The sequence below is a fragment of the Acomys minous genome, assembly GCF_964271855.1.
Source record: "Acomys minous genome assembly, chromosome: 8".
Taxonomy (NCBI): Eukaryota; Metazoa; Chordata; class Mammalia; order Rodentia; family Muridae; genus Acomys; species Acomys minous.
The window spans coordinates 10,852,087-10,875,825 of NC_140489.1; the positions used below are offsets into that span (position 1 = coordinate 10,852,087).

A 23,739-nucleotide genomic window follows, 5' to 3' on the forward strand; every position below is an offset into this window, starting at 1 on the left:
GACCATCCAGGCCAGACTGTCCATCCCAGGCCACATACACAAGGAGTCTGTCCACGTCCCCTTTCCCTGGGCCTGACCAAACCTGCAACACTCACAAAATAGATCAAACAGTAGTGGGACAGTCCCCACCTGCCACCAGGCACTCCGTGGAAACCTTTGGCGCCTGACACTGGCCCTTCAATCTTTGTTGCATCTGTTTTCCGAGTCTGTCTTGTTCAGCAGTGCATGGGGGGAGGGGCCCCCACAGACGCTGTGGGCCGGAAAAAACAAGTCACCCCTCACTAGGCAGGACCCAGAAAGGGCGCAGAACTGGAGCCTGGCTAGGCTTCTCTAGACTGACCACCACCTCTGCTGGGCCCCTTGGAGGAGGCTGGGTGGGTAGAGATGATGGGAAGCCCCAGGTGCTTGGGAGTTAATGTTTGCTCCCGCTGGTGTGAGGTGAGACACCTGGAGGGGGGCCTGTCGTCTGTCTGTCTGCCTCTGTCTGTCGATGATGCTGGTTGGCCCTGGCCTCGGGGGCCAGGGCTGAGCCGCTTTGCTGACTATGACCTGTCCCCACTCTCCTCTCCTCCTCGCGCCCGTTCCAGCTGCCCTCGGACTTCCAGCAGCGCGTGAGCCTGCACATGGAGAAGCATGGCTGCAGCCTGCCGTCGCCACTCTGCCATCCGGCCTACGCCGACAGCGTGCCCACCTGCGTCATCGCCAAGGTGCTGGAGAAGCCCGACCCTGGCAGCCTGTCCTCGCGCATGTCGGATGCCTCGGCCCGTGACCTGACCTTCCGCGACGGAGTGGAGAAGACGTGCCCACGGCCCCAGTACAAGGGAGACATCTACTGCAGCGACACGGCTCTCTACTGCCCCGAAGATCGGCAGCATGACCGGCGGCCCAGCGTGGACACCCCGGTGACCGACGTGGGCTTCCTGCGGGTGCAGAACTCCACCGACAGCACGGCAGAGGAGGAGGAGGAGGCCGAGGCGGCGGCCTTCCCTGAGGCCTTCCGCCACGATGCCTTCCCGGGCTACGCGGGCTCGCTGCCCACGTCCAGCTCCTACTCCAGCTTCAGCGCCACGTCCGAGGAGAAGGAGCATGCGCAGGCCAGCACGCTGACCGCCTCGCAGCAGGCCATCTACCTAAACAGCCGCGACGAGCTCTTCAACCGCAAGCCGCCCTCTGCCACCTATGGGAGCAGCCCTCGCTTCGCCAAGGCCGCGGCCACCCTGGCCTCCCCGCTCGAGGCCCAGGTAGCCCCGGGCTTTGCTCGGACAGTGTCTCCGTACCCGGCCGAGTCCTACCGCTTCCCGGCCTCCCCAGGTCCCCAGCCGGCTCTGATGCCGCCAAACCTGTGGAGCCTGAGGGCCAAGCCAAGCGGTAGCCGACTTGCCGGGGAGAACATTCGAGGCCAGTGGCGGCCCCTGAGCGTCGAGGATGTCGGCGCCTACTCGTACCAGGCGGGCACCGCAGGCCGCGCTTCGCCCTGCAACTTCTCAGAACGTTTCTACGGCGGCGCTAGCGGCGGTGGCGGCGGTGGCAGCAGCCCAGGCAATAAGGCTGAGGGCCGTGCCAGCCCCCTCTATGCCACCTACAAGGCCGATAGTTTCTCGGAGGGCGATGACCTCTCCCAGGGTCATCTGGCCGAGTCCTGCTTCCTCCGAGGAGGTGGCGATCTGAGCCTCAGCCCCAGCCGTTCAGTTGACCCTCTCGCTGGCTATGCACCCAGTGAGGGGGATGGAGATAGGCTCGGGGTGCAGCTGTGTGGGGCTGGCAGCAGCCCGGAGCCTGAGCATGGCTCCAGGGATTCCTTGGAGCCCAGCTCCATGGAAGCCTCTCCTGAGATGCGCCCTGCACCGCGTCTCAGCCCCCAGCAGGCCTTCCCCAGGACTGGAGGCTCTGGGCTGAGCCGCAAGGACAGTCTCACTAAAGCCCAGCTCTATGGAACCTTGCTCAACTGACTGCCATCAGCAGGCCACAGTCAGGGCCCCTCACACACACACACACACCTATCCTGCCCGAAATAGGGAGTAGCCGACCCCCACGTCCCAACCCCTGACAAGGAATTCCAGTTCCAGTTCCTCCTGACCCCCGCCTCTTACTACCACCCCAGTAGAACCTGGAAAAAACCCCTCTGCCATCGTCTTGTCCACCCCAGCCTCTGCTGCTAACTCCACCCAGAACATTTACGCACTGCGCCCTTCCCTGAAGTGAGCATCCCCAATATGTAAGAGAAACTATTTTTTTTTTAGGGAAGAGGCTGTTTCTTTGCGCAATCGCAGTCAGCTTCTGGATGGTAGCATTGATGGCCCCTCCCCCCACATGAAGCCCCTTCATTTCCAGGGAGGGTGCGTGGGGCTTGTCCCAGGGAAGGGGAGGCTGGGGGGCCCTAGAGGGACCAGTCTCCACAAGTGGGGAGAAGCTAGCAACAAGAGAGGCCTGAAGTTCTGTCCACCGAGGAGGGGGAACCAAAGCCACTTAGGGCGCAGAAAATGTCTTTACGCACCCCACCCGTCTCACAGTGCAGCCAGCACTTAGCCCTGCTCCACCCTGAGCTCTTACCATGGCCCGGCCTGTGGGCCCAAGAGGGGCCAGGGACACCCCCAGAACAGCCGGTGCTCGTTCCTACCCTAGCCTACCCTCCCCTCCCCACACCACCTGACTCTACCTCAGACATGAGGCTCCCCCACCCTTGTGCACCTGTCGTCTGTGATGCATGCTGTCCTTAGTACTGTATTTCGCATTCATTAATAAAGGACACCAGTGGAAGGAATTCAGGTTTGGGTTTTTGTTTTTCTTTCCTGGTGTCCCTCTCTGGTCTCTCTGTGACAGAGCCACCGACTCTGTCCTCTGGTGGCACTGCTGTGTGTCCCTCCTCTTGGGTCACCCTTCAGGGGTCTACACAGCTTACCTTCTAGTGCATACACGCCCGTGTCCGCTCGACTGCCGAATAGAGAGCCATGGAGCTTCCATTCCAATTGCCAGTTACTGCCACGTCCAGGTACCACTTGGTTGGCACAGACTCCTTGTGTCCTTGTCCAGTTTTCTCTTCCATGGAATTTCTTTCACGCTCACCCTTATTTCTGCAAAGCCAGTGAATGGCCACTTCATGGTCAGGGGCTGGCACTTTTCCCATAAGGACTCTGGCTCTGTGTCTTTGCTTCCTGCTCATGCCACCCCGTTTCTTTGTAGGCCTGGTTATGGGGCACATGCTCACTCACCCTTTGGAAAGGCAACGTGGGGTTTTCTACAAAGCCTTGGATAGCAGCTCCTTCCTGCTGAAGGGCTTTCCATCTGCTTCCTGTGGGCGCTGGGAGCCTTTCCTGTAGGGAACTACCTCATCCCAGCTCCATGCTCAGCAGCTCTGCCTTGGCCTTCAAAGCTACCACCAGAGGTTGGGGTACTTGGTCTCAGAGAACAGAGCACTGCTGGGTGCTGCTTGGAGCAGGCTCAGCAGGCCCCAAGGGCTGTGCATCTTTCTGGCCCACAGCACTTCTTTTTTAGGGAACCTCTTGGCTGGGGTTTGACACTTTCCTCTTGTCCCCCATGCCATCTACACAGCCCATGCTGGCTCCGCCCACAGGAGGCTGAAGAGAAGGAGGGGGCAGATGAAGCTCTAGGCACAGAACTTCAAGGATAAAGGGATCCACAGTCTCCAAATTAAGAAGAGTGTTCTATGGAGAGGCGATGGGGTCAGGAGAGGCTCATACCGGCTGTTGAGGGATAAACAGGAGCTCACCAGGTAACTCCAGCAAAAGTCCAGGCAGATGACTGTATTCCAAAAACAGTCAGTGCTCCCTGGTACCTCCCTGGCAGACTTAGCCCTGGAGCCACCAGTTTCAGATGTTCTGTGCCTATATCTATTGCCATAGAGGACAGTTGCACCTGGTAGTCCCCTTATACCCAGATTGTTGGGTGAGCCCTGGTAGGGGTCCCCCCTCATCCACAGACCACTCTGCCTCCTGGAGTCTACTCAGACCTTGCCTAGTCTTGAGGGTGCCCATCTGTGTGCCCAGTCCCTGCAAACTCTCCCTGTGCCCCGGGAAGCCCCAACTCCAACTAGCTGGCCATCAATAGATGTAGGGCTGATTTCCCCTTCTCTAGCCTGAGGACACTGGTCCTTTCATGGGACACTTCATGGGACAATCAGCACAGCCCTGTATGGAGCTCAGCTGAGTTGGGGGCATAGAGAGAACCATTGGGGAGACAGTAAAATGACTAGAGGACACAGGCTTTGGGGACAGGTGGTCCCAGCATGTCTCTCTGCCTTTTTAGAAGGAGCTTCCCTCGGTAGGACATGAGGGTGACAGCCACCCTGTGGGGGAGGGTGGGCTGTGTGCTAGTACCACTCAGATGAGAGTCACAACATGACTTGGCGAAGAAGCCAGGAGTGGATGCAGCCCATGCAGGCATCTCTAGGCAAAGCTGCTTTCCTCCCAGGGTACCTCTGATCTGATGTTGCAGATTGTAGATATGAGAGTGGGATGGGGGGAGTTTGGCCCAGGAGGGTGGGTGGAGGGAGAAGCCAGCCTCCAGGGTCGTCCTTCCCTGTGCTTTCCAAATTTAGCTCTCCTATTTTTAAATTGCAAATGGTGAACTCCCGACACCTCAGCTTGGGATCAAAGTCAATCTTTTGAATGTTCTTTGGAAGAAGACGTTTGAAGAGAGCACGGAAGCATGGGACACACCCGCCCTCCTGCCCAGGAAGCCAGGTGGGGGGGAATACGGGGATGTGGGGGGGCACAGTGCATCAGCTCCTACATGAAGAAACCAAACCCTAGGGATGGCACCAGGGAGCAACCGCAACAGGACCCCTGGAGAGCCTGACTGTTGCCCCTTGTCCTGAGTCACGGCGTGAAAGATTCAGATGGCGCCGGTTTGTCCTTGTAACAGTCTGTAGAAGGCTTCCCTCTACCCTCGTGTCCCTACAGGTCACTGTATAGATGACACAGCAGAGCTTGAAAGATGCCAAATCCTATACCATCAGTGGGGCGGGCCCAGAGCCTAATCAAGGCTCCATGATCCAGTTGTCCCAGGGACACAGACAGGAGAGGGCTGGGCACTGAGGTAGACAGGGAAGTCCTCTACAACCACGTGCTAGCCCGCCTGGAAAATCCAGATGACCAGAACCAATCAGTGGTGACACACCAGCACTGCAGTGGGGACAGTGAGCAGAAGAGAGCCTGGGAAAGGCAGACGACACCTTGGAAGGCAGCTGCAGGAGGAGAGGCCAGTGGGAGAGGCCGGAAAAGGCTGGATCTCCCTGCCTACTGCATTCTAGTTCATTCATGAAGACACCAGGAGGGGCCCCGAGTTCTGTTCATGGCGGAAGCTACTGATCACAGATTCTTCCCATCTGCCGGGGCAAGGAGTCCTAGTCTGGTATGGCTTGAGACAGAAGTCAGATGGTCTAATGCTCTCCATGAGGTTTGTTAAGTGAGAAGGAAGGAAGGAGGTGGCTCTTGCCAGCAGGATCTATGAGATTAAATCTGCATGCTGAGACCCATGCAAAAAGGACAGCAACAGTAGAGGAGCTCCCACCAGCCCTTGGCCTGCCATGGCAAAGCCTAGAATGGAAACTGGTCCAGTACCCAGCCTGAACAGCTCAGTTCTACAAGGCACCATACGGATCCAAGTGTCCTGAGTGCCCACTGCACGTGGGCTCTGTGCTGCTCTTCAGGAGGGGAAACGCACTAAGTGGCCACACAGCTTGCCTAAGCTCCCACAGGAATGAAGGAAGACAGAGGCAGAGTTCACATCAGAGCCTGACGGGTCCTGAAGCCTGACAGGCTATGCAGAAGTTCTTCACTGATCACTCATGGTCCAGGGACAGAGCAGGACACAAAACCCTGGCCAGGGAGCTTACCCCATACCTGAGCGTCACACAGCTCAACACAGGGTGGAAGCCAGTGCTTGAGGGAAAAAGGGGCAGTGCTGCCTCCCTGCAGCTCCCTGTGCAGACCCCTGAATAAGGGAGCAGATATGCTGATGGGGAAAGGACAGGAGCCTAGGGCCAGGATGGTGGGTGCACTGGCCCTGAGGCACCTGAGCATGGAGGAGGCAGCCACCTGCCTGGGGAGGAGGAGACCTGGGCTGACCTTCTATTGCAGCTAGGACACAGGGACTTTAGGACAAGCCCTAGCCCAGGGCCCTGACCTGCTTTCCCCAGGTAGGAGTGCCCCTCAATGCCTTGGACACTAAAATAACCATCTTCATACAGCATCTCTGGGCCACCTCTGGCCCTCAGACTTGGGCACTCACTGTGACTGACACTCTTCCAGCTCCCCAAAATACATCTGCAGCTGCTCCCCGAGACTTCTGGCTTCACTGGTGAGCAATGGAGGCAGGAAAGGAAGGGGGCAGGTCTTGCCCTGGCTAGACTAAGTATGAAGTAGTACACCACTCTGCCAAATCCCAGGCCTCTTCCCCTCCTCCCTCTTGCCCTCCTCCCCTCCTCCCTCTTGCCCTCCTCCCCTCCTCCCTCTTGCCCTCCTCCCCTCCTCCCTCTTGCCCTCCTCCCCCGAAGCCTCTTCCAAGCACTGTGGTGTATCCATTCCAACCTGTGAGTTCCTGGGCCATTGGGCAGTGTCAGTTACAATTTTTTGTTTTGTTTTGTTTTTTAATATATACTTTTATTTTATTACACATGTGTAAAACAAACTACATACAGCAGGGAGAACCATGTGACAATCATGAGAATAATGAGTTCTATATATGTTACATTCATAGTGACTTGGCCATCTGCATTCGTCTCCTTTGAAGTAAGTGTCTTTCCTGTCTTGTTGGGTCTAGATTTCCGAATGAGATTCAATAAAGATGATGAGCATCAAAGAGCCTCCTTATGGACATGGCTTCAGACTGGGCAAAATGTCCTCGTTCCGCCACTAACAGAATCTGCCTAAAAATGGGCAACTTAGACGCAGGCAGAGTTGATGGCCGCACTCTGCCAAGTCAGGGTAAGCAAGTCCTCAATAGTTCCTGCCCTGCGAACAAGACTGGCAGAAATATTAGGCCAGAAAGCTGAAGATGAGGCTCCAACGCTATACAGTGTATTGGGGGAATGGTCAGGAGGTAAACTGTCTTAAGTCAGTTTGTACATTTTGGAAACTGCTAACCCACGCTGCTGGTTCACTCAGTTACAATTTTGTAATGTTGGAGACTCGTAGGCCTGCCCAGGTCCCGAGGGAGCTAGGCTTCCTGTCTGAGTGACTGTTCTATTGCTGTGAAGAGACACCAGGACCACGACAATTCTTTTTTTTTTTTTTAAACCATTTAATTGGGGCTTACAGTTTCAGAGGTTTAGCCCATTGTCAGCATGATGGAGGACATGGCTGCACGCAGGCATGGTGCTGGAGCAGTAGGCGAGTTCCACATCCTGACCCGAAGGCAGAGAGAAAGAGAGGCTGGGCCTGGCGTGGGCTTTTGAAACCTCAGATCCCACTTCCAGTGAAGTGCTTCCTCTAACAAGACCACACCTTCTAATCCTTGTAATCCCTTCAAACAGTTCCACTCCCTACGTGACTAGATGAGCCCATGGGGCCCACTCTTATTTAAACCCAGCCCCCACAGCCCCTGAAGAAGCTTCTAGGACCCTGTTTCTCCTCACCAAGCCTTCCAGGATAGACACGCAGCTGTGGCCAGCACAGACCACCAATCTGGCAGTGGGCAAGCAGCAGGGTAGGTAGGAGACCAGAGACGGGTGGAGCAGAAACACAGCTTTTAGTGCCTAATAGGGAGCAGGTGAGTGGGTGGGGCCCTGCGGAGCTCCTGCACAGAGCCAGAGCCCCCACTATCTCAGGAGCAGCAGGTGACATTCCCATCGCAAGCTCCCCTACCTGCCGTGAGAAGGCAAAGGGACACTGCTAATAATGTGTTTGTTGCCAAAAGCACATTAAGAAAAACTACAGAACACTCTGTATTAACTGGGCATCATCAGCCACTTGGCAAATGACTTTACTAACGCAGTCCTCACACACTGAGACAGCTTCTCAACCCCATTTTACAGATGCCTCAGTGTGGCTCAGCAGGCAGCGGCAGCAGCCTCAGCGCTGGTTTAACTGCCAGCCAACTTCCGTGTCACCTGCCCAGGGGCGGAGTTTTCATTTCCAGCTAGTGCCAGATCTTGATGTCTCCTCCCCAGGAGCAGGTGCCAAGGACGGAAGGCAGCACAGGATGGTAGGTGGTGCCAAGGCAGGCCTGCATGTGCCCTTGTAGTGTGCACGCCCGTCTGGCTGTGCGGAAGCTGAACATCAGGACCCGGCCATCGGCGCTGCCTGTCACCAGCAGGTCACCACATGGAGAGCACTCACAGCCCACCGCGTAGCCTTCCACCTGTGGGGAAAGATAGGCAGAGCAGGGTACCAGTGAGGTGACGGCTATGACTCCACACTACAAAGGACGGGCTGAGACCGAGGAGCTGCTGAGCACAGGGCTGGCTAAGGTGGTAAGGCTGCAGGTGGTGGTGTGACCTGGTAATCCCCAAGGCCAGAAGGCCCAGCAGTCACGCCAAACCTGTGGCCCGTGAGCTACAGGTCTCCCGTACAGCTATGAATGCCCAACACAAATTGTAAACTTAAGACTGCACAGCATGTGGGTGTGAACATCACAGCTGGCGGCACGTGGCTAGCCACAGCATCCTATTGATGAACCCAGATGCAGCAGTGTCTACAGAACTGGGGTCTGGCACTGCACAGTCAGTGAGTCCCCAGCCTCTTCCAGGCCAGCAAAGTGGGCCTCAGGCAGGAAAAAGGCACACAGAGAAATGGCTCCCAAGTCTATCCACCCCTGTCCCAGTCCCCACCCCATGACATGTGAACTGGCATGCTCTCCTGCCCTATGGCTGGATACCACATGTGACCTGGGCCTTGAGCGGACTCTTGCTCACGCAGCCAGCAGTCGCAGGTGTGCCCTAGGGTCCTGGTGCTGCCTAGTGGGGAGCCTTGGGGTCAATGGTCAACATTTGACCGTGGTAACAAAGATGGGGTACCTTGTGGCCTTCATAGCGTCGTCGTCTGCTCATCCGGTAGGGCCAGACGGAGGAGAAAAGAGCCAGGTAGTTGCCATTGGTTTGTGCCAGGAACACAGGCTCCCTGGGATGCAAGGCGAGGCTGGGGCAGGTGTATCTCTCCTGAGAAAGCAGGACCACAGAAGGGTGAAGGCTACCAACGGGGCTGTCTGTCTCCCACAGATCCCCCCACATCCAGCTATCAGGGCTTTGTGGGATTCTCCTAGGCCTTGGCTTGGGAGTCTGGATGGGCTGCTGTTGCTGTGATGAGTTACTACACACTCGGGGGCTTTAAAACAACACAACTGTTTTATCCCACTGCTCTGCAGCCAGAAGTAGAGCTCAGTGGGCTAAACCAGACTGTTGACATGCTGTGTCCCTTCTGCAGGGCACTGAGGAGGCCCTCCTTTCTTTATCCCTTCCCATTTTGCAGAGTCATCTGTAAGCCTGTGACAAACTGAAAAATGTTCTAATATTATACAGATATAGATACAGATATACAGAGAGGGAACACACACACACACACACACACACACACACACACACACACACACACACACACACACACACACACACACACACACACACACACACACACACACAAGACGGGTCTTACTTTGCAGCCCTGGCTGTCCTGGAACTTAATCTCAAAAAGGCCAGCCCGCCTCTGCCTCCTGAGTGCTAAGATTAAAGGCGTGTGCTATCACAACCAGCTTTAAGACTGTCCTAAAGTCTTAGTATCTTGAAAGTATCCCAGCAGACCCATTGGCACAGCTGGGTGACAAGCTGTCCTCCTGGAGGAGCACTCCAGCTGAGCACTCGCTTGTCCCTGACTGTGTGGAGGAGGGGTAGAGATAGAAGGTGGCCAGCAGCGGAGCCACCTGCCTTGTACCTCATCTCTGCTGGATTCTCTGAGGCGTGAGGCTCTCAATGGTCAAGCATGCTTTCTAGCTCCTCCCAGTGCAATCTGAAAGTCAGTTTGCTCAGGTTCACCTAGAACCCACTGAGCAGAGGGACAAGGCAGAGAAGAGAAGGTCTAGCTGCACTCATGGTCACAACTAGGACCAGGGCCAGGACACCCAAGGGATCAGTAACAGGTGGCCTAGCCAAGAGATGGTGATGGTAGTGGTGCCCATCACCATGACTGTGATGGAGACCGTGGTGGAGTTGGTGGTAGTGACGGAGTTGAGGGAGGTGATCACAGTGACAGTGGTGGAGACTGATGATGATCAGTGATGGTGAGGATGGTGGTAGTGGTAATCGGTGATGGTGGTGGAGGTGATGATTACAGTGATGGTGATGACGGCGGTGGCAGAGATGGTGATGCCCATCATGACGATGTGGTGATGGTGGTGGTGATGGAGATGATGATTACAGCGATGGTAGGAGGGTATAACAGTGATGGTAATGTGGGGGATGGAGACGGTGGTGGCTGAGTAGTGGTAATCACAGCAATGGTGAGGTTGGTAGTGATGACAACGGTGAGTTGGGAACGTCAATTATACTATTATGGAAGACTCTCTGTGCCCGACACTGTGCTAGATCATTCTAAACATTCTCTTTCTCTAGTTTTTAGTAACCTATGAGGTGGCATAAGAAAAGCCATGGGTGGCTGTACCAGAGAGGGCAGTCTCCAGAGGTTCACATCATGTGGCCTGGACCTGACCTATGCCTACCCCTATCTCAGATATTTCAAACAGATGATCACCTCCCCAAGACAGAGAGGGGCCAGGACCCCGCCCAGGCCTACAGGAATATCCCCCCCCCCCAGGCCTTCTCACATGGAAAATCTGGTTGGAGATCTTGGCAGCCGTCCGGAAATCCCAGGCAATAATAGTTCGGTCAGCAGAGTCCCGTGTGGACGCGTCGGTGCTACTTAGGAACTCAGAGCCTTCCTGGAGGAAGAGGATGTCCAAAGTCTGCTGGATGGTGGCTTTGTAGCCTTTCACCACCTGCAAGAGACAACTCTAGTCACCATGGTGGGCCTGGGAGCATGGGGAGGTGCCTACCCAGGGAGAGGAGAGCCAAGGTGGTACGGAGTACTCGGCATGGGCAGGGCTAAGGAGACCAGTCTGGGCTGTGTACACTCTGAGCAGCCCCGACACATGTGGTTTCATGGGACTTTCCAACCTCACTGGGCCATATCTGTTGCTCTTGGGTACCACTGGACTCCCAGATGGGAGCTTTACCCACCCCACCTCTGTCAGCACATGGGTGGGCCCAACGAGATGCAGCTGTTCCCTGAGATGACAGGGTCCCTCAGCAGCAGCTGTATACACTGGACTCACCCTGCCCTCAGGTACCTAAGGAGTAGAGTGACACCCAGGAGTAAAGGTATCATACTTCTGAGAGGGCCTGAAAGTGCCACATAGCTCACAGCTATAAAGCCTGGACTACTGTCCCTGGATGAGTAACAATGACACAGGGAACAGGCATTCTTAGAGACAGACAGATGATGATAACAGACAGAATTTCACATCTCAGAGTGTAGTTCACTTTTTTGTTTTTATTTTTGCTTTCTGGAACTTCCTCTGTAGACCAGGCTGGCCTTGAACTCATAGAGACCCACCTGCCTCCCAGGACCACCCAGCCAGAATAGATTTAACTTTTGAAGATATGCTTTATTTTCTAAGGGCCGTCACCAGGATCTCATAGCCTCCTTCTCCTAACTGAGGGGAACCAAATGCATAGCCCTGCCACTGCCTTCAGTGTGCCATGCCCAGCTCCCACTCTGATGTGCCTGGTTTGAGTAGGGGTGGGGTCCAGCACAAAGACTCAAAGCACCTCCATTGAATGAGCTCTCACATGGCATGGCATGCTGCCAACTGCAATACTGAGATGACCACCCACTGCTGTCTGAAAGGGAAGCACAGCCTGGACTCCAGCCAGCCTACTGGGACTGACCATGGGGTTATCAGCTCCCTGGGCGCCACCATGTGGCTACAGCAGATACACAAGTCTGAGGTCATCCACTCCATCCAGCTACCAAATGAGAGAAAGTCACAAAGTCAGGTGAGGCCAAGCTTCTCCCATCCCAGCTGCTTCCCTGGGGCTCACAACGGGGCTATCTGCTGGCCAGTTCCTGCCTCTCTATGTTCCTGAGGACAAACGTGGGCAACAAATGACTTGGCCTCTTCACAAGCAGTCTTCTGCTGACGTGACATCAGGGTGGCCACCCGAAAGTCTGAAGAGGAGAAGCCAGCCCTGCAGAGCCGTGAAGGCAGGGCAAGGTAACAGTCTACCCATCACGGATGCTTGCAGCAGCCCCTCCAGCAACAGGAGCTGCCTGCCTTCTTGTGTGCTGCCCCCAAGATTAGCTAGGTCTGAAGCTGAGGCAGCACCTAGGACCTGGGAGAGGAGAGGACGTTTCACAGTCCCTAATACCTACCCCACAAGTTTACCCAACACACGATGGTCAAACATGGACACTGCAGCCTTTACAGTTTACTGGTGGGCAGAGAGGTCCTGAGGCCAACAGAGGGCTCACCCTTGCTCCAGAGTCTCTTCAATGGCTCTGTCCATCTTCTAAGAAGTTTGCAGTTCAATCCCACCACCTTTAAATCCCTTCCCGTGTGACCATGTTAGAACATCCCACCCCAGCCTCCTCCTGTATCTCTCTCCATCAACCACAGGTCAGATTGCAAGGCAGTCAAGTGATAACTAGGAAGGAGAGTAGATGCAGACTGAGAAAGAGGTCTGGCCCAACTCTCACCCCTGGACATATTTCTGGAAGTAGCCCAAACACTTCTCCTTGGTGTTTGCATGGCAAAGCCCTCCAGCTCACAGAGAACAGCAGTTAGTGGTCACCATGTGTCCCTTGGGACACATGTAGCCTTAATGTCATGTGTTCTGCAGCCTCCTTGGGTTATGCCAAGGTTAGGCCAGAAAACTATGGAGGGGCTTGGGGGCTCTGCCTGTGTTTTCTGAGTCAGGACGGCAGCACAGAGGTGCCCTCTATTGGAAAGACATACAGAGGGGCCATTAGCCACTCATGATAGAACTGTCTGTACCCTGCACCTTCCAAGTAAACTTTATAGGAACAAAAGGCATATATCTTCTCAGAATGGCTAGAAATAACCCAATTCATTAGGGCATCATAAAAGCAAATGGCTGGGAAACACGCCGTGATATGGACGAACTCGGCCAGTGAAGCACAGCTGTGGGCAGGAGGTTGGCCTTCTGAGTGCTCATCACCAAACAGGACAGAGTTTCCTTCCCGCTGCGGCATGCCTGGTAGATCAGACAAGCCATTTGTGCAACTGGCTGCTGAGTGTTACGGCAACCTTGATTATTACCCTGGCAGCTGGCACACCCTCACACAGGACTGGAGCCAAGGAGGACAGCCTCCACTGGCAACCGCGGGCCCACTGGAAAAGCCTAGCCTTGGGGAAGGTAATGGACAGCTTGTGCTGTGTGTGGGTAATGAAGACCACCTGTGGCCCATCAGCCTGGACGCCACTGGACGCGCAGTTCGACAAAGGCACAGCTTTGCCTCTTTGGGGCCCCTGGCTCTCTCAGACTGCACGAGCTGCTACAGTGAGGTTCTGGCCCTGGCCCAGGTCTCCGCTCCCAGATTGTTCCATTTCACTGATAACAGACATATGGGCTTCTTCAAGTGTGTGAATGTCGCAGTCCATACATGCCAGCTCCAGAGCACGGGCAGGGCTTGTCTAAGGTTCAGACAGTCTCGTAAGCTTTGGTAATGACCATTAAAAGGGTCTGGAGACATTAAAGAAGCAACAACAATTTTACACTGATAAAAGAAAGGAAACCATATAAAATGAGAAGACAACATGGCTGGGTTCCTCTGTGGGCAGAGCCTTGAGGAGCCTCCCAGCTGCAGCTCAGGAGCCAGGAGCAGTGAGAGAAAGCCAGTCAGTCAGGCTGAGCGAGCGAACGGGTAACTAACGCCGACTCCCTTGCAGGCAGAAACGGAGCAGTAAGTAACAGATGAGTAAAGAAAAGGCGACTGGAGCAGCATCTGTAAACGTGGAGCAGATGCAAAGGTTACCATCTGCAACACTAGCAGCTTCCGAGACAAGACGCGAAAAGTCGACGAGAGGACGCAGCTCATCAACAGGGAAATGGCTTCAACCTTGCTCATAACAAGAGCAATTTAAGCAAACTTAAATGTCATCCCTCGCCTATTAAATGAGCAAACCCCCGGAGTCTGACAGCACCTCTGTTGGGTAGTGTCAGGGTGTTGGACGGCTATAAGCTGCTGGCAGAAATGCACATACTCTGTAAGGCGGAGCCTAGCAGCCCCAGGCAGCACGACAGATGTGCGGGTGCTGTGCGGGCCACAGCTGAGAACCGGTCATAGAGCTGCACTGGAGGGGCACCGAGATGTCGGCACTACGTCAGAGATGGGAAGAACTGCAAATAGGGCAGCACACACCGCGCAAAGCACAAAGAGGACATGGGTGCCACTGTGCTCCTCACCACACCTGGGAACAGCCAGGTGTGGTGGGGCACATGCACAATCTCAGCACTCGGGAAGTCGAGATAAGAGGCTCAGGAGTTCAGAGTCATCCTTAACCACACAGCAAGTTTGAGGCCAGCACGTGACACTTAAGGTCCTGTTTAATAAACAACCAACAGAAATTTAAGTTTAAGATGAAAATAAATAAGTATACTTTACCAGTAGAGGCAGGAGGGACACAGTGGGTGAGATGAGGCTACCAGTAGAATTTGGTTGTTTTTCTGGGAGGTGGAAAGATGGCTCTGTGGTTGAGAGCATTCGCTGCTCTTCGTGGGCAGTCTGTCCATAGTCTGCTCACTAGCATCCACATCAGCTCATGGCTCCTATAACCCCAGCTCCAGGGAATCTAACACCCTCTACTGGCTCCCCTGGGTACCTGCACACATGTGGCATGTACATAATACATACATACATACATACATACATACATACATACATACATATACACACACACAATTTTTAAAAAAAGATGTTACTTTACAAATTTCACCCATGAATAAGGGTCACTGACGATAAGCAGTTTAGGTTTTATGAACCATATATAAAAGTCGCTGTTGCAGCACAGGTGTGTGTGTGTGTGTGTGTGTGTGTGTGTGTGTGTGTGTGTGTGTGTGTACTATTAGAGGCATAAAACCCAGTTTAGCCTAGGGGCCATGTGAAAACAGGTCATAGGCCAGATGGGGCTCGTATGCTCTGGTTGCCAACCCTTTTTCTAGACTCATGGAAATATTCTATTAAATTAAATTATATTTCAAAATTAACTTAAAAAGCAATTTTTAAAATGTGAAGGCATAATTAAGCAAATCGGATTAAGCAGGTATTGATTTGGTGGGTTAGCCGCACAGATGGGATTGCTTTTAAGAGCGTTTAAAGCGCATGATAATTTATGGCAGTTGCATATATGTTATCAATGGAAACTCAGCAGCCCAATGGTCAGTCCTAAGTGGACAGACACTGTGAACAACAACTGACCTACAAGAAGGTCAGAGCATGCCCAATGCCATCCACTGCTAATCCCAAAAAGAAAACGGTCAAGATAAATAGAGAGAAAAATTTCCCACGAAGTACCTTACATTTGAACTAGAAGTCAGTGTAGATGAAATAGTTTGCCTGAATAACAACGCTGCTGGGCGCGGAGGCAGGTGGATAGCTAAGTGCAAAGCCAGCTTGATCTGCAGAGCTAGGCCCAGGACAGACAGGGTTACACAAGGAAACCAACCAACCAACCAACCAACAAACAAACAAACTAACTAACTAACAAAAAATCCTGCCTAGCTCTGTCCACAGACGGGGCAGAGAAGCCGTGGCTGCTACCAGAGAGCAGACTGTGCTCTCTAACCCAGTGAGGCTCCCCAGAGTGGCAGGCCAGGTGACAGGCCAGGACGGCAGCACACGCCTGGTGGACAGTGTGTCAGACGGTGCTGACGGCGCAATCTACACAGAGCATGGTAAGTGGAAATGGCTCAGCATGTAAAGTAAGTGCAAACACTCAGATGGAATAAGCCAAGCCCCGGAGCGTCCCTTCTCCTCGTCGACCATCTACACCTTGCAATAAAAGCTCTGGACTGAACCCAAACGGCGACTACCTGAAGAAAAGCAAGCAGCAGCAGGTGGGCTGGGAAGTCCAATGAGCAGCTACAGAAAGATCAGCCCGGAAGGTGAAGCACACGGACTAAGGTAAGAAGAACCATATGGTGGCCACTGTTGGCAAAGGTTCTAGGCAAGCCCAGTATTATGATCAAATTAGTGTTCCAAAGTAAAAATGAATGGAGCCTTAACTATTTTGTCAATGGACTTCCTGAAGGAGAGGAAGAAAGGAGGAGGGCCCTATATAGGAGCTGCGGAGGACACACTCCCAAGCTATACACATGACATGATAAAAAATGTACATATAATCCAAAGAAGACAGGAGAGGAGGAATTGAGAAAAACAAGACAAATGGAAAACGGTAAATCGTGGGGCCCAATTTAACCACATCGATAATCACTTTGTATGTAAATTATTTAAACCGCCAACTAAAATCTATCAAGTTGAATTTATTTATTTATTTTTTTCCGAAGACCCAGCAAAGCAAGATGTCGCGCCAAACATCTGCAGGCCAGCCTGCTTAGGAGGCTGGGGAGGAGGGGTGCTTGCGTCCAACAGTCTGAGGCCAGATCCTGTTTCAAAAATAAATAAAAAATAAAAAAGGGCTCAATAGGATCGTCCACTAGAAAGCCACTTTAAATAAAATGAGACAGATAGACTGTAAGTGAATGGCTGAAAACCACACCATATTAACACTAATCAAATGAAAGCCAGAGTGGCTGCGTCCATCTCGGGAAGGCCGCTGTGAATAGAGGGGATACTTGAGAGATGGAGGTGCCAGCTTATCTAGCAAACAATTCCAAACACACAGACGGAAGGCCGATTTCCAGGGTGTGCAGAGCAAAGACAGGCAGTGTCGGGGGTAGGGGGGGTGTTTAAACCTGGGGAATCTTCTGACAGGCGAGGCAAACCATGACCAGGCCATCCCTCATGTGGGGCAGCTCCACAGACCTGTGACAGAAAAATCAGGTAGGAACCAGCCAATCACATTAACAGCTTCCTACGGGACGCAGCACTGACCTGAGGTGAGAACCTCATAACACCGTCTACGGGACACGGCACTGACACCCCACAACACTGTCACCAGGAACCTCAGGGGCCCCCACAGCCTCATAAATCCTTACCTCCCTGCCAGCTATTTACCTTGCAGGAGGGGTTACCAAGAGCAGGCCTGGGCTCCAGCCTCCCTGTGCCAGGTCTGCTGGTGTCTGCCATTCACCCCACTGCTGCGTGAGCTCCACCACACCCTCTCTGCCATGCCAGCCTAAAATTCTGAAGCAGAGCCAAATTCAGGCCCTTTCTTGAATTGTTTCTTACCATGTGTTTTGATCACAGAGACACAAAACTAACAACTACCACCAGCTATGAGGTGACGGGAACTCCATGGAGAACTGTCCTGGTTCCGCTAGACAAACCTCCCCCAAAAGCAACCCAAGAGACAGCATACTAGGAAAGTGTGCAACCTACTGCGCTGTCAAAAATGTAAAAATAGCTATGTCCACCAAAAATAATAACAACGTATCACAGGATGGGGTTAGCTGAAAGACTGCATATCACAAGAGTCTCACAAAAAAAAAAAAAAAAAAAAGCCAATTACTGAGCAGGACAGCTCCTAAGAACTCCACAACATAGGACTGGTGACACAGTTTAGTAGGTAATGGTGCCTGCTACCAAGCCTGATGAACGGAATTCAAGTCCTAGGACCTATGTGGTGGTAGGAGAAAACTGACTCCCAAAAGTTGCCCCTTGGGGCTGGAGAGATGACTCAATGGTTAAGAGCACTGACTGCTCTTCCAAAGGACCTGGGTTTAATTCTCAGCAACCACATGGCAGCTCACAACTGTCTGTAACTCCAGTTCCAAGGGATCTGACACCCTTATATAATTGTACATAAAGTAAAAAATTAAAAAAAAAATAAACTTAAAAAAAGTTGCCCCTTTAGTTCTACTGTGGTCCACAGACATATACAAACATCACAAATTAAAGATTAATATAAAAACTTTAAATCCAGCTGGACATGGTGGAACACATCTTTAATCCCAGCACTCAGGAGGCAGAGGCAGGTAGATCGCTGGGAGTTCAAGGCCATCCTGGTCTACAAAGCAAGTGTAGGACAGTCAAGGCTACACAGAGAAACCCTGTCTCAAACACACACACACCACCACCACCACCACCACCAAAAAGAAAAAAAAGAAAAAAGAAAAAGAAAACCTTTAAATCCATGATACACATTTAGAGGACCATGAACTCCATGCTCCTGTGGGGAGCAGTTTCACGAAGGTTTTGTAGACACAGAACAGCAGAGCAGAGAACCCCAGAGACAGGCATGCAGCGCTGTCTGATGGCTCTCACTCGGGCTTTTGGTAGAAGCTAGGGTGCTGTAAAGTTAACACATTCCTAAAGGTTTTAGCTGTTGGTCACAGGACATTAGGTCTGACACAGAAGTGGGCAAGGAATGGCTATGTAGGAGAACAAAGGTCACCCAAGATAAGTTGTGATTAGGCTGTGGACCCCAACATTCCAACCTCTCCGCCCACCACCCACCGTCACTGAGGCTCTGATGTGCTAATGGGCCTTGTGGAAGGCTCAGTTGGAGCTTCTTTTGGGAACTCTTGTTCACGGCAGAAAAGACGAATCTTGGCCCTCGGGCAACAGTACAGAACTTCAAACAGAAGCTGTGAACTCCAAACTAAGAGAACTGAGAAGAAATCAGATCTGATTTCAGAACTCGGCTTGCCACAGGCACCAGCATGGGCAGCTTGCCATAGGCACCAGCATGGGCAGCTTGCCATAGGCACCAGCATCTGCAGCTTGCCATAAGCACCAGCATGGGCAGCTTGCCATAGGCACCAGCATGGGCAGCTTGCCATAGGCACCAGCATCAGCAGCTTGCCATAAGCACCAGCATGAGCAGCTTGCCATAGGCACCAGCATCGGCAGCTTGCCATAAGCACCAACATCTGCAGCTTGCCATAAGCACCAGCATGGGCAGTTTGCCATAGGCACTGGCATCTGCAGCTTGCCATAAGCACCAGCATGGGCAGCTTGCCATAGGCACCAGCATCAGCAGCTTGCCATAAGCACCAGCATGAGCAGCTTGCCATAGGCACCAGCATGGGCAGCTTGCCATAGGCACCGGCATCAGCAGCTTGCCATAAGCACCAGCATGAGCAGCTTGCCATAGGCACCAGCATGGGCAGCTTGCCATAGGCACCAGCATGGGCAGCTTGCCATAAGCACCAGCATCTGCAGATTGCCATAAGCACCAGCATGGGCAGCTTGCCATAGGCACTGGCATCTGCAGCTTGCCATAGGCACCAGCATGGGCAGCTTGCCATAGGCACCGGCATCAGCAGCTTGCCATAAGCACCAGCATGAGCAGCTTGCCATAGGCACCAGCATGGGCAGCTTGCCATAGGCACCAGCACCAGCAGCTTGCCATAGGCACCAGCACGGGAAGCTTGCCATAGGCACCGGCATGGGCAGCTTGCCATGGGCACCAGCATCTGCAGTTTGCCATAAGCACCAGCATGGGCAGCTTGCCATGGGCACCAGCATCAGCAGCTTGCCATAAGCACCAGCATCAGCAGCTTGCCATAAGCACCAGCATCAGCAGCTTGCCATGGGCACCGGCATCTGCAGCTTGCCATAAGCACCAGCATCAGCAGCTTGCCATAGGCACCGGCATCTGCAGCTTGCCACAAGCACCAGCATCGGCAGCTTGCCATAGGCACCGGCACGGGCAGCTTGCCATAGGCACCAGCATGGGCAGCTTGCTGTAGTTGAATGAGATAACTGTGGAACAAGAGGATATTGTTTCTCACAGTTCTGCAGTTTGGAAAGCCCAAGGTCAGGGCCCCAGCAGAGTCAGTGTCTCGTGAGGTTCTGCACCTTCCCCTGCATCCCACAAACAGTATCTTCAAGCACAGGAGACACAGAAGGGCAGAAGGGTCGTGACTAGTCCCCTTTGGCCCTTTTACAAGGATGTTAATTCCACTTGAAAGAACAGAGTTTCTCAACCCAAAGCACCTGCCTCCTAACATGTCACCACCCAAAGCACACATCTCTTGTTTAAAAATTTTTTAAATTATTGACTTATATTACATGTGTTGGCACATGAGCCATCGCCTGCATGGGCAGGTCAGAGGACAGCGGTGTGGAATCAGTCCTCGCCTTCCACCTTCATGTGAGTCCTAAGGATCAAAGTCAGATGGCCAGGCTTGTGTGACAAGCACTTTTACCCACTGAGCCATCCTACTAAGCCTGGACCCATCACTGTTGTCTGCATGGGAGCTGTCGCTATAGGCTGTGTGGGCATGCCTGGCCCTCAGCTGCTGGGGCTGTTTGGGAAGGTTGTAGAACCTTGAGGAGGTGGAGACTTGGTGGAGGAAGCAGGCCACTGGGAGACAGGCCTCGGGATTCCATACTTTCTACCTCCTGTTCGCCCTATGCTTTCTGGCTACAGATGCAGCGTGGCCAGCCAGCCTCCTGCTCTGGCTGCCACGCATTTGCCTTGCGAGGGTTTACCTGACTGGGACTGTGAGGCGGATGGAAGCCCTCCTTCCTTAAATTGCTTCTTTGCAAGTCACAGCAACAAGAAAAGTAGGCATCACAATCACTTAAGGGGTCACGGTACAGCATGGGAGTGTTGGAAAAACATACATCATCAAACCACAGCATAGCGGCTCCTATAAAAATAATGATGTTGAAGACCCGCACAGTATTGCTGACAGAATTGATCTTTGATTTCCACCATACCCAACGACAGCGGAACATACAGCACACAAGGCAGCACGAAACAGACAGGGTTAGAACATCAAACACATCCCAACCTAAAAGGACTAAAATATACAACGTACATCCTGTACCCACAGTGGAACTAAGTTAGAAACAAATAACAAAGACATTTGGAAATCTCTCATGCGTTTGGAATCTAAATGCAAACTTTTAAATAATCCACAGGTCAAGAATAAATCAAAAAGGAAATGAGAAAGCATTTCAAACTGAATGAAAATAAAAACACAATGCATCCACATTGTTCAGCAGAGATGAGATGCCTACAGGGGAATTGACAGTGCTGATTGAGTAGAAGAATAAAAGTCTCAAGCTATGACCTCAACTCCCACTGAAAGGGACTAGAAACATAAGAGAAAATGAAATTCCACAGAAGGCAGATGAAAGGGTAAACAGGACAGAAAAGAAATTCCTGTGTCTTCAAGCTGCAAAACAACTACAAAAACCAAGGAAAATCAAAATGTGCTGCTTTGAAAGACAACATCTATAAATCTTCACCCAGAGTGCAGGGATCGGAATGGCTTACCAACATCAGGGATGCACGGAACACGAAGACACCACTAGGAATTATTCAAATATAAAATGCCATCAAGACAATTACTGCATCCAAACTGTGAACTTTGATGAAATGGGTAGCTATCTTGAAAAAGACGACAAGTCACTCAAAGAGTCACTCAGCTGCCATCAGTTCAAAGCTGGTGACTCCCAGCTGGACTCATGCCAGAAATCCAAGGGTTACTGCTGTCAATAATAAACACCACCCACTAATAGGAATACAGAAAAACACGGAGCTGGGTTAAGCATAGGTTTACTAAATACATTTTTACTTACTTTCAAACCTTTCCACCAATAAATTTTCATGCAAAGCAGCTTCACTGGTTAATTGCAGCAAATATTTAAAGAAGAAATAATGTATCAATTTGAAAAACACCTTTGAAAAACTGATGAGCAGAGCATTCCTCAGCTTACCCTGATGCCACACACCCACATACAACTTGCAGAGACCCCGAGTCCACACCCTCACCAAGGATGCACAAATCATAGAAGGAAGACACCATGGTGTGAGGGTTACAGCACAAACACAAAGCTGTCCTAAGGTTTGAAAATCAACTGACAAAACTCACATTGACAGAATTAAACACACACACACACACACACACACACACACACACACACACACACACACGCACAATGCAATCAATTCCATCAAAGCAGGAAAGGTATCTAATAAAATCCACCAACTCCCAACTTTAAAATCTCAGAAAGTTAGAGGGGGAAAAGGATAAATCCTGAAACTGAACTGCACATCAACAAAACAGCCACAGTGTGTGTGACCTGAAACTAGGAGAGGAATGCTTATGCCCTCTCTAGGATGGGAGCCAGGCCGTCCACTGTCATGGTCCACACCGTTATCCATATCTGAGGCAGGGTCCAGAGCAAGGAAATAAGTAAAAATAAGTATTAATGGATACGAGAATATGCCATCTCAGCTGGAAAAGAACAAGTAAAAGTGCCTTGGTTTAGAGATTGCCATGATTACTTAGGGGGGGGCGGGTTCGAGACAGGGTTTCTTTGTATAGCCCTGGCGGTCCTGGAACTCACTCGGTAGTCCAGGGTGGCCTCGCTTCCCAAGTGCTGGGATTAAAGGAGTGCACCACCACCGCCCGGCTTATGATTGCGTATTTCTAAGAACCCACTAACATCTACAAAGAGCACAGAACTAAGGAGTGTACAACTGCAGCATTCAAGGCAAATATTTCATTGCTTATTGTTTCCCTAACAATGGGCAATCACAAACTGAAATGGTAAAATGAGCTATAAAACCAGCTACTAGCTAGGAATTACAACTCTGCCATCGAAAGCATAATACGCAGGGATGAGTCTGACCTAGGGAAACTACAGGCATTCCTGACAGATATCAAAGACGGCTCCTGGACCAGAATCCCAGACCCAGTCAGAGTTCAGTTCTCTCCCAACTGCAGACACAATACCAAAGTTCAAGGAGATCTTGTCTCATTTTCTTAGAATTCAGTAAAGTGACTGCAAAATCACTTATTTTTTTTGAGTGGTTAAGATAGCTGAGAAAGAAAGGAATGTGCAGGCCAATTCCAAGGCTCCTTCTGAGGGTACAGAAACAATTCAGATAGAGAGACAAGGAGTCGGAGCCCAGAGATGGACCCACACAGGTCGGCAGCTGGCATCCCACGGGGTCGAAGGCACAACTTACAGGAGTATGGACCACCCACACTAAGAAGAGCAAACTGCATCCACCTGTGACCGTATACAAAGTTAGTACTAAGTGGATCCAATTTTAATATAAAGCCCAAACCATAGGACTTCTAGAAGTGAACACAGGACCACAACAATTTTTGAAGGCGATGGACATATTAATTATTCTGATGTGGAGATACATATTAGATATATACATATTCTGTATGTCTATATGTAGCTGAGTGTGGTGGTGCATGCCTGTAATCCATGCAGCTGGGAGGCAGAGACAGGAGAATTGCTGTCAGTTCAAAGCCAGCCTAGTCCAGGTGGAGATTTATGGGTCAGCTAGGGCTACATGGAAAGGCCTTTTTACACACACACACACACACACACACACACACACACACACACACACACACACGGGGAGCAGTGGCTCTCACCTTTAATTAATCCCAGTACTCGGGAGGCAGAGGCAAGCTGATCTCTGTGAGTCTGAGGCCAGCCTGGTCTATAAAGCGAGACTAGGACAGCCAGGACTACACAGAGAAACCCTGTCTCAAAAGACCAAAAAAAAAAAAGTATGTATGCATATATGTCTATGTATGTCAAAGTTCATGAAACTTTCTTCATACTTCAAACACGTGCTGTTTATGCTATGCCAACCAAGCCTCCA

The 23,739-nt window shown here is 51.9% G+C and overlaps 2 protein-coding genes across 19 annotated transcripts in view; one reads left to right on the top strand and one right to left on the bottom strand.

Annotated features, from left to right (window-relative positions):
- Nucleotides 1–2,765, top strand: part of BEGAIN (brain enriched guanylate kinase associated) — a 37,197-nt gene extending 34,432 nt beyond the window's left edge. For all 17 annotated transcript variants that reach the window (XM_084792449.1, XM_084792456.1, XM_084792452.1 and 14 more), the window contains one exon: nucleotides 588–2,765. In XM_084792449.1, the coding sequence (XP_084648575.1) occupies nucleotides 588–1,949 (1,362 nt within the window). In that variant the 3' untranslated portion in view covers nucleotides 1,950–2,765. The remainder of the gene's footprint in view (nucleotides 1–587) is intronic.
- A 4,471-nt stretch (nucleotides 2,766–7,236) lies between these two features.
- Nucleotides 7,237–23,739, bottom strand: part of WDR25 (WD repeat domain 25) — a 138,458-nt gene continuing 121,955 nt past the window's right edge. For both annotated transcript variants that reach the window (XM_084791756.1, XM_084791757.1), the window contains exons 5-7: nucleotides 10,774–10,944; nucleotides 8,975–9,115; nucleotides 7,237–8,319 (exon numbers count right to left, since the gene is read on the bottom strand). In XM_084791756.1, the coding sequence (XP_084647882.1) occupies nucleotides 8,098–8,319; nucleotides 8,975–9,115; nucleotides 10,774–10,944 (534 nt within the window). In that variant the 3' untranslated portion in view covers nucleotides 7,237–8,097. The remainder of the gene's footprint in view (nucleotides 8,320–8,974; nucleotides 9,116–10,773; nucleotides 10,945–23,739) is intronic.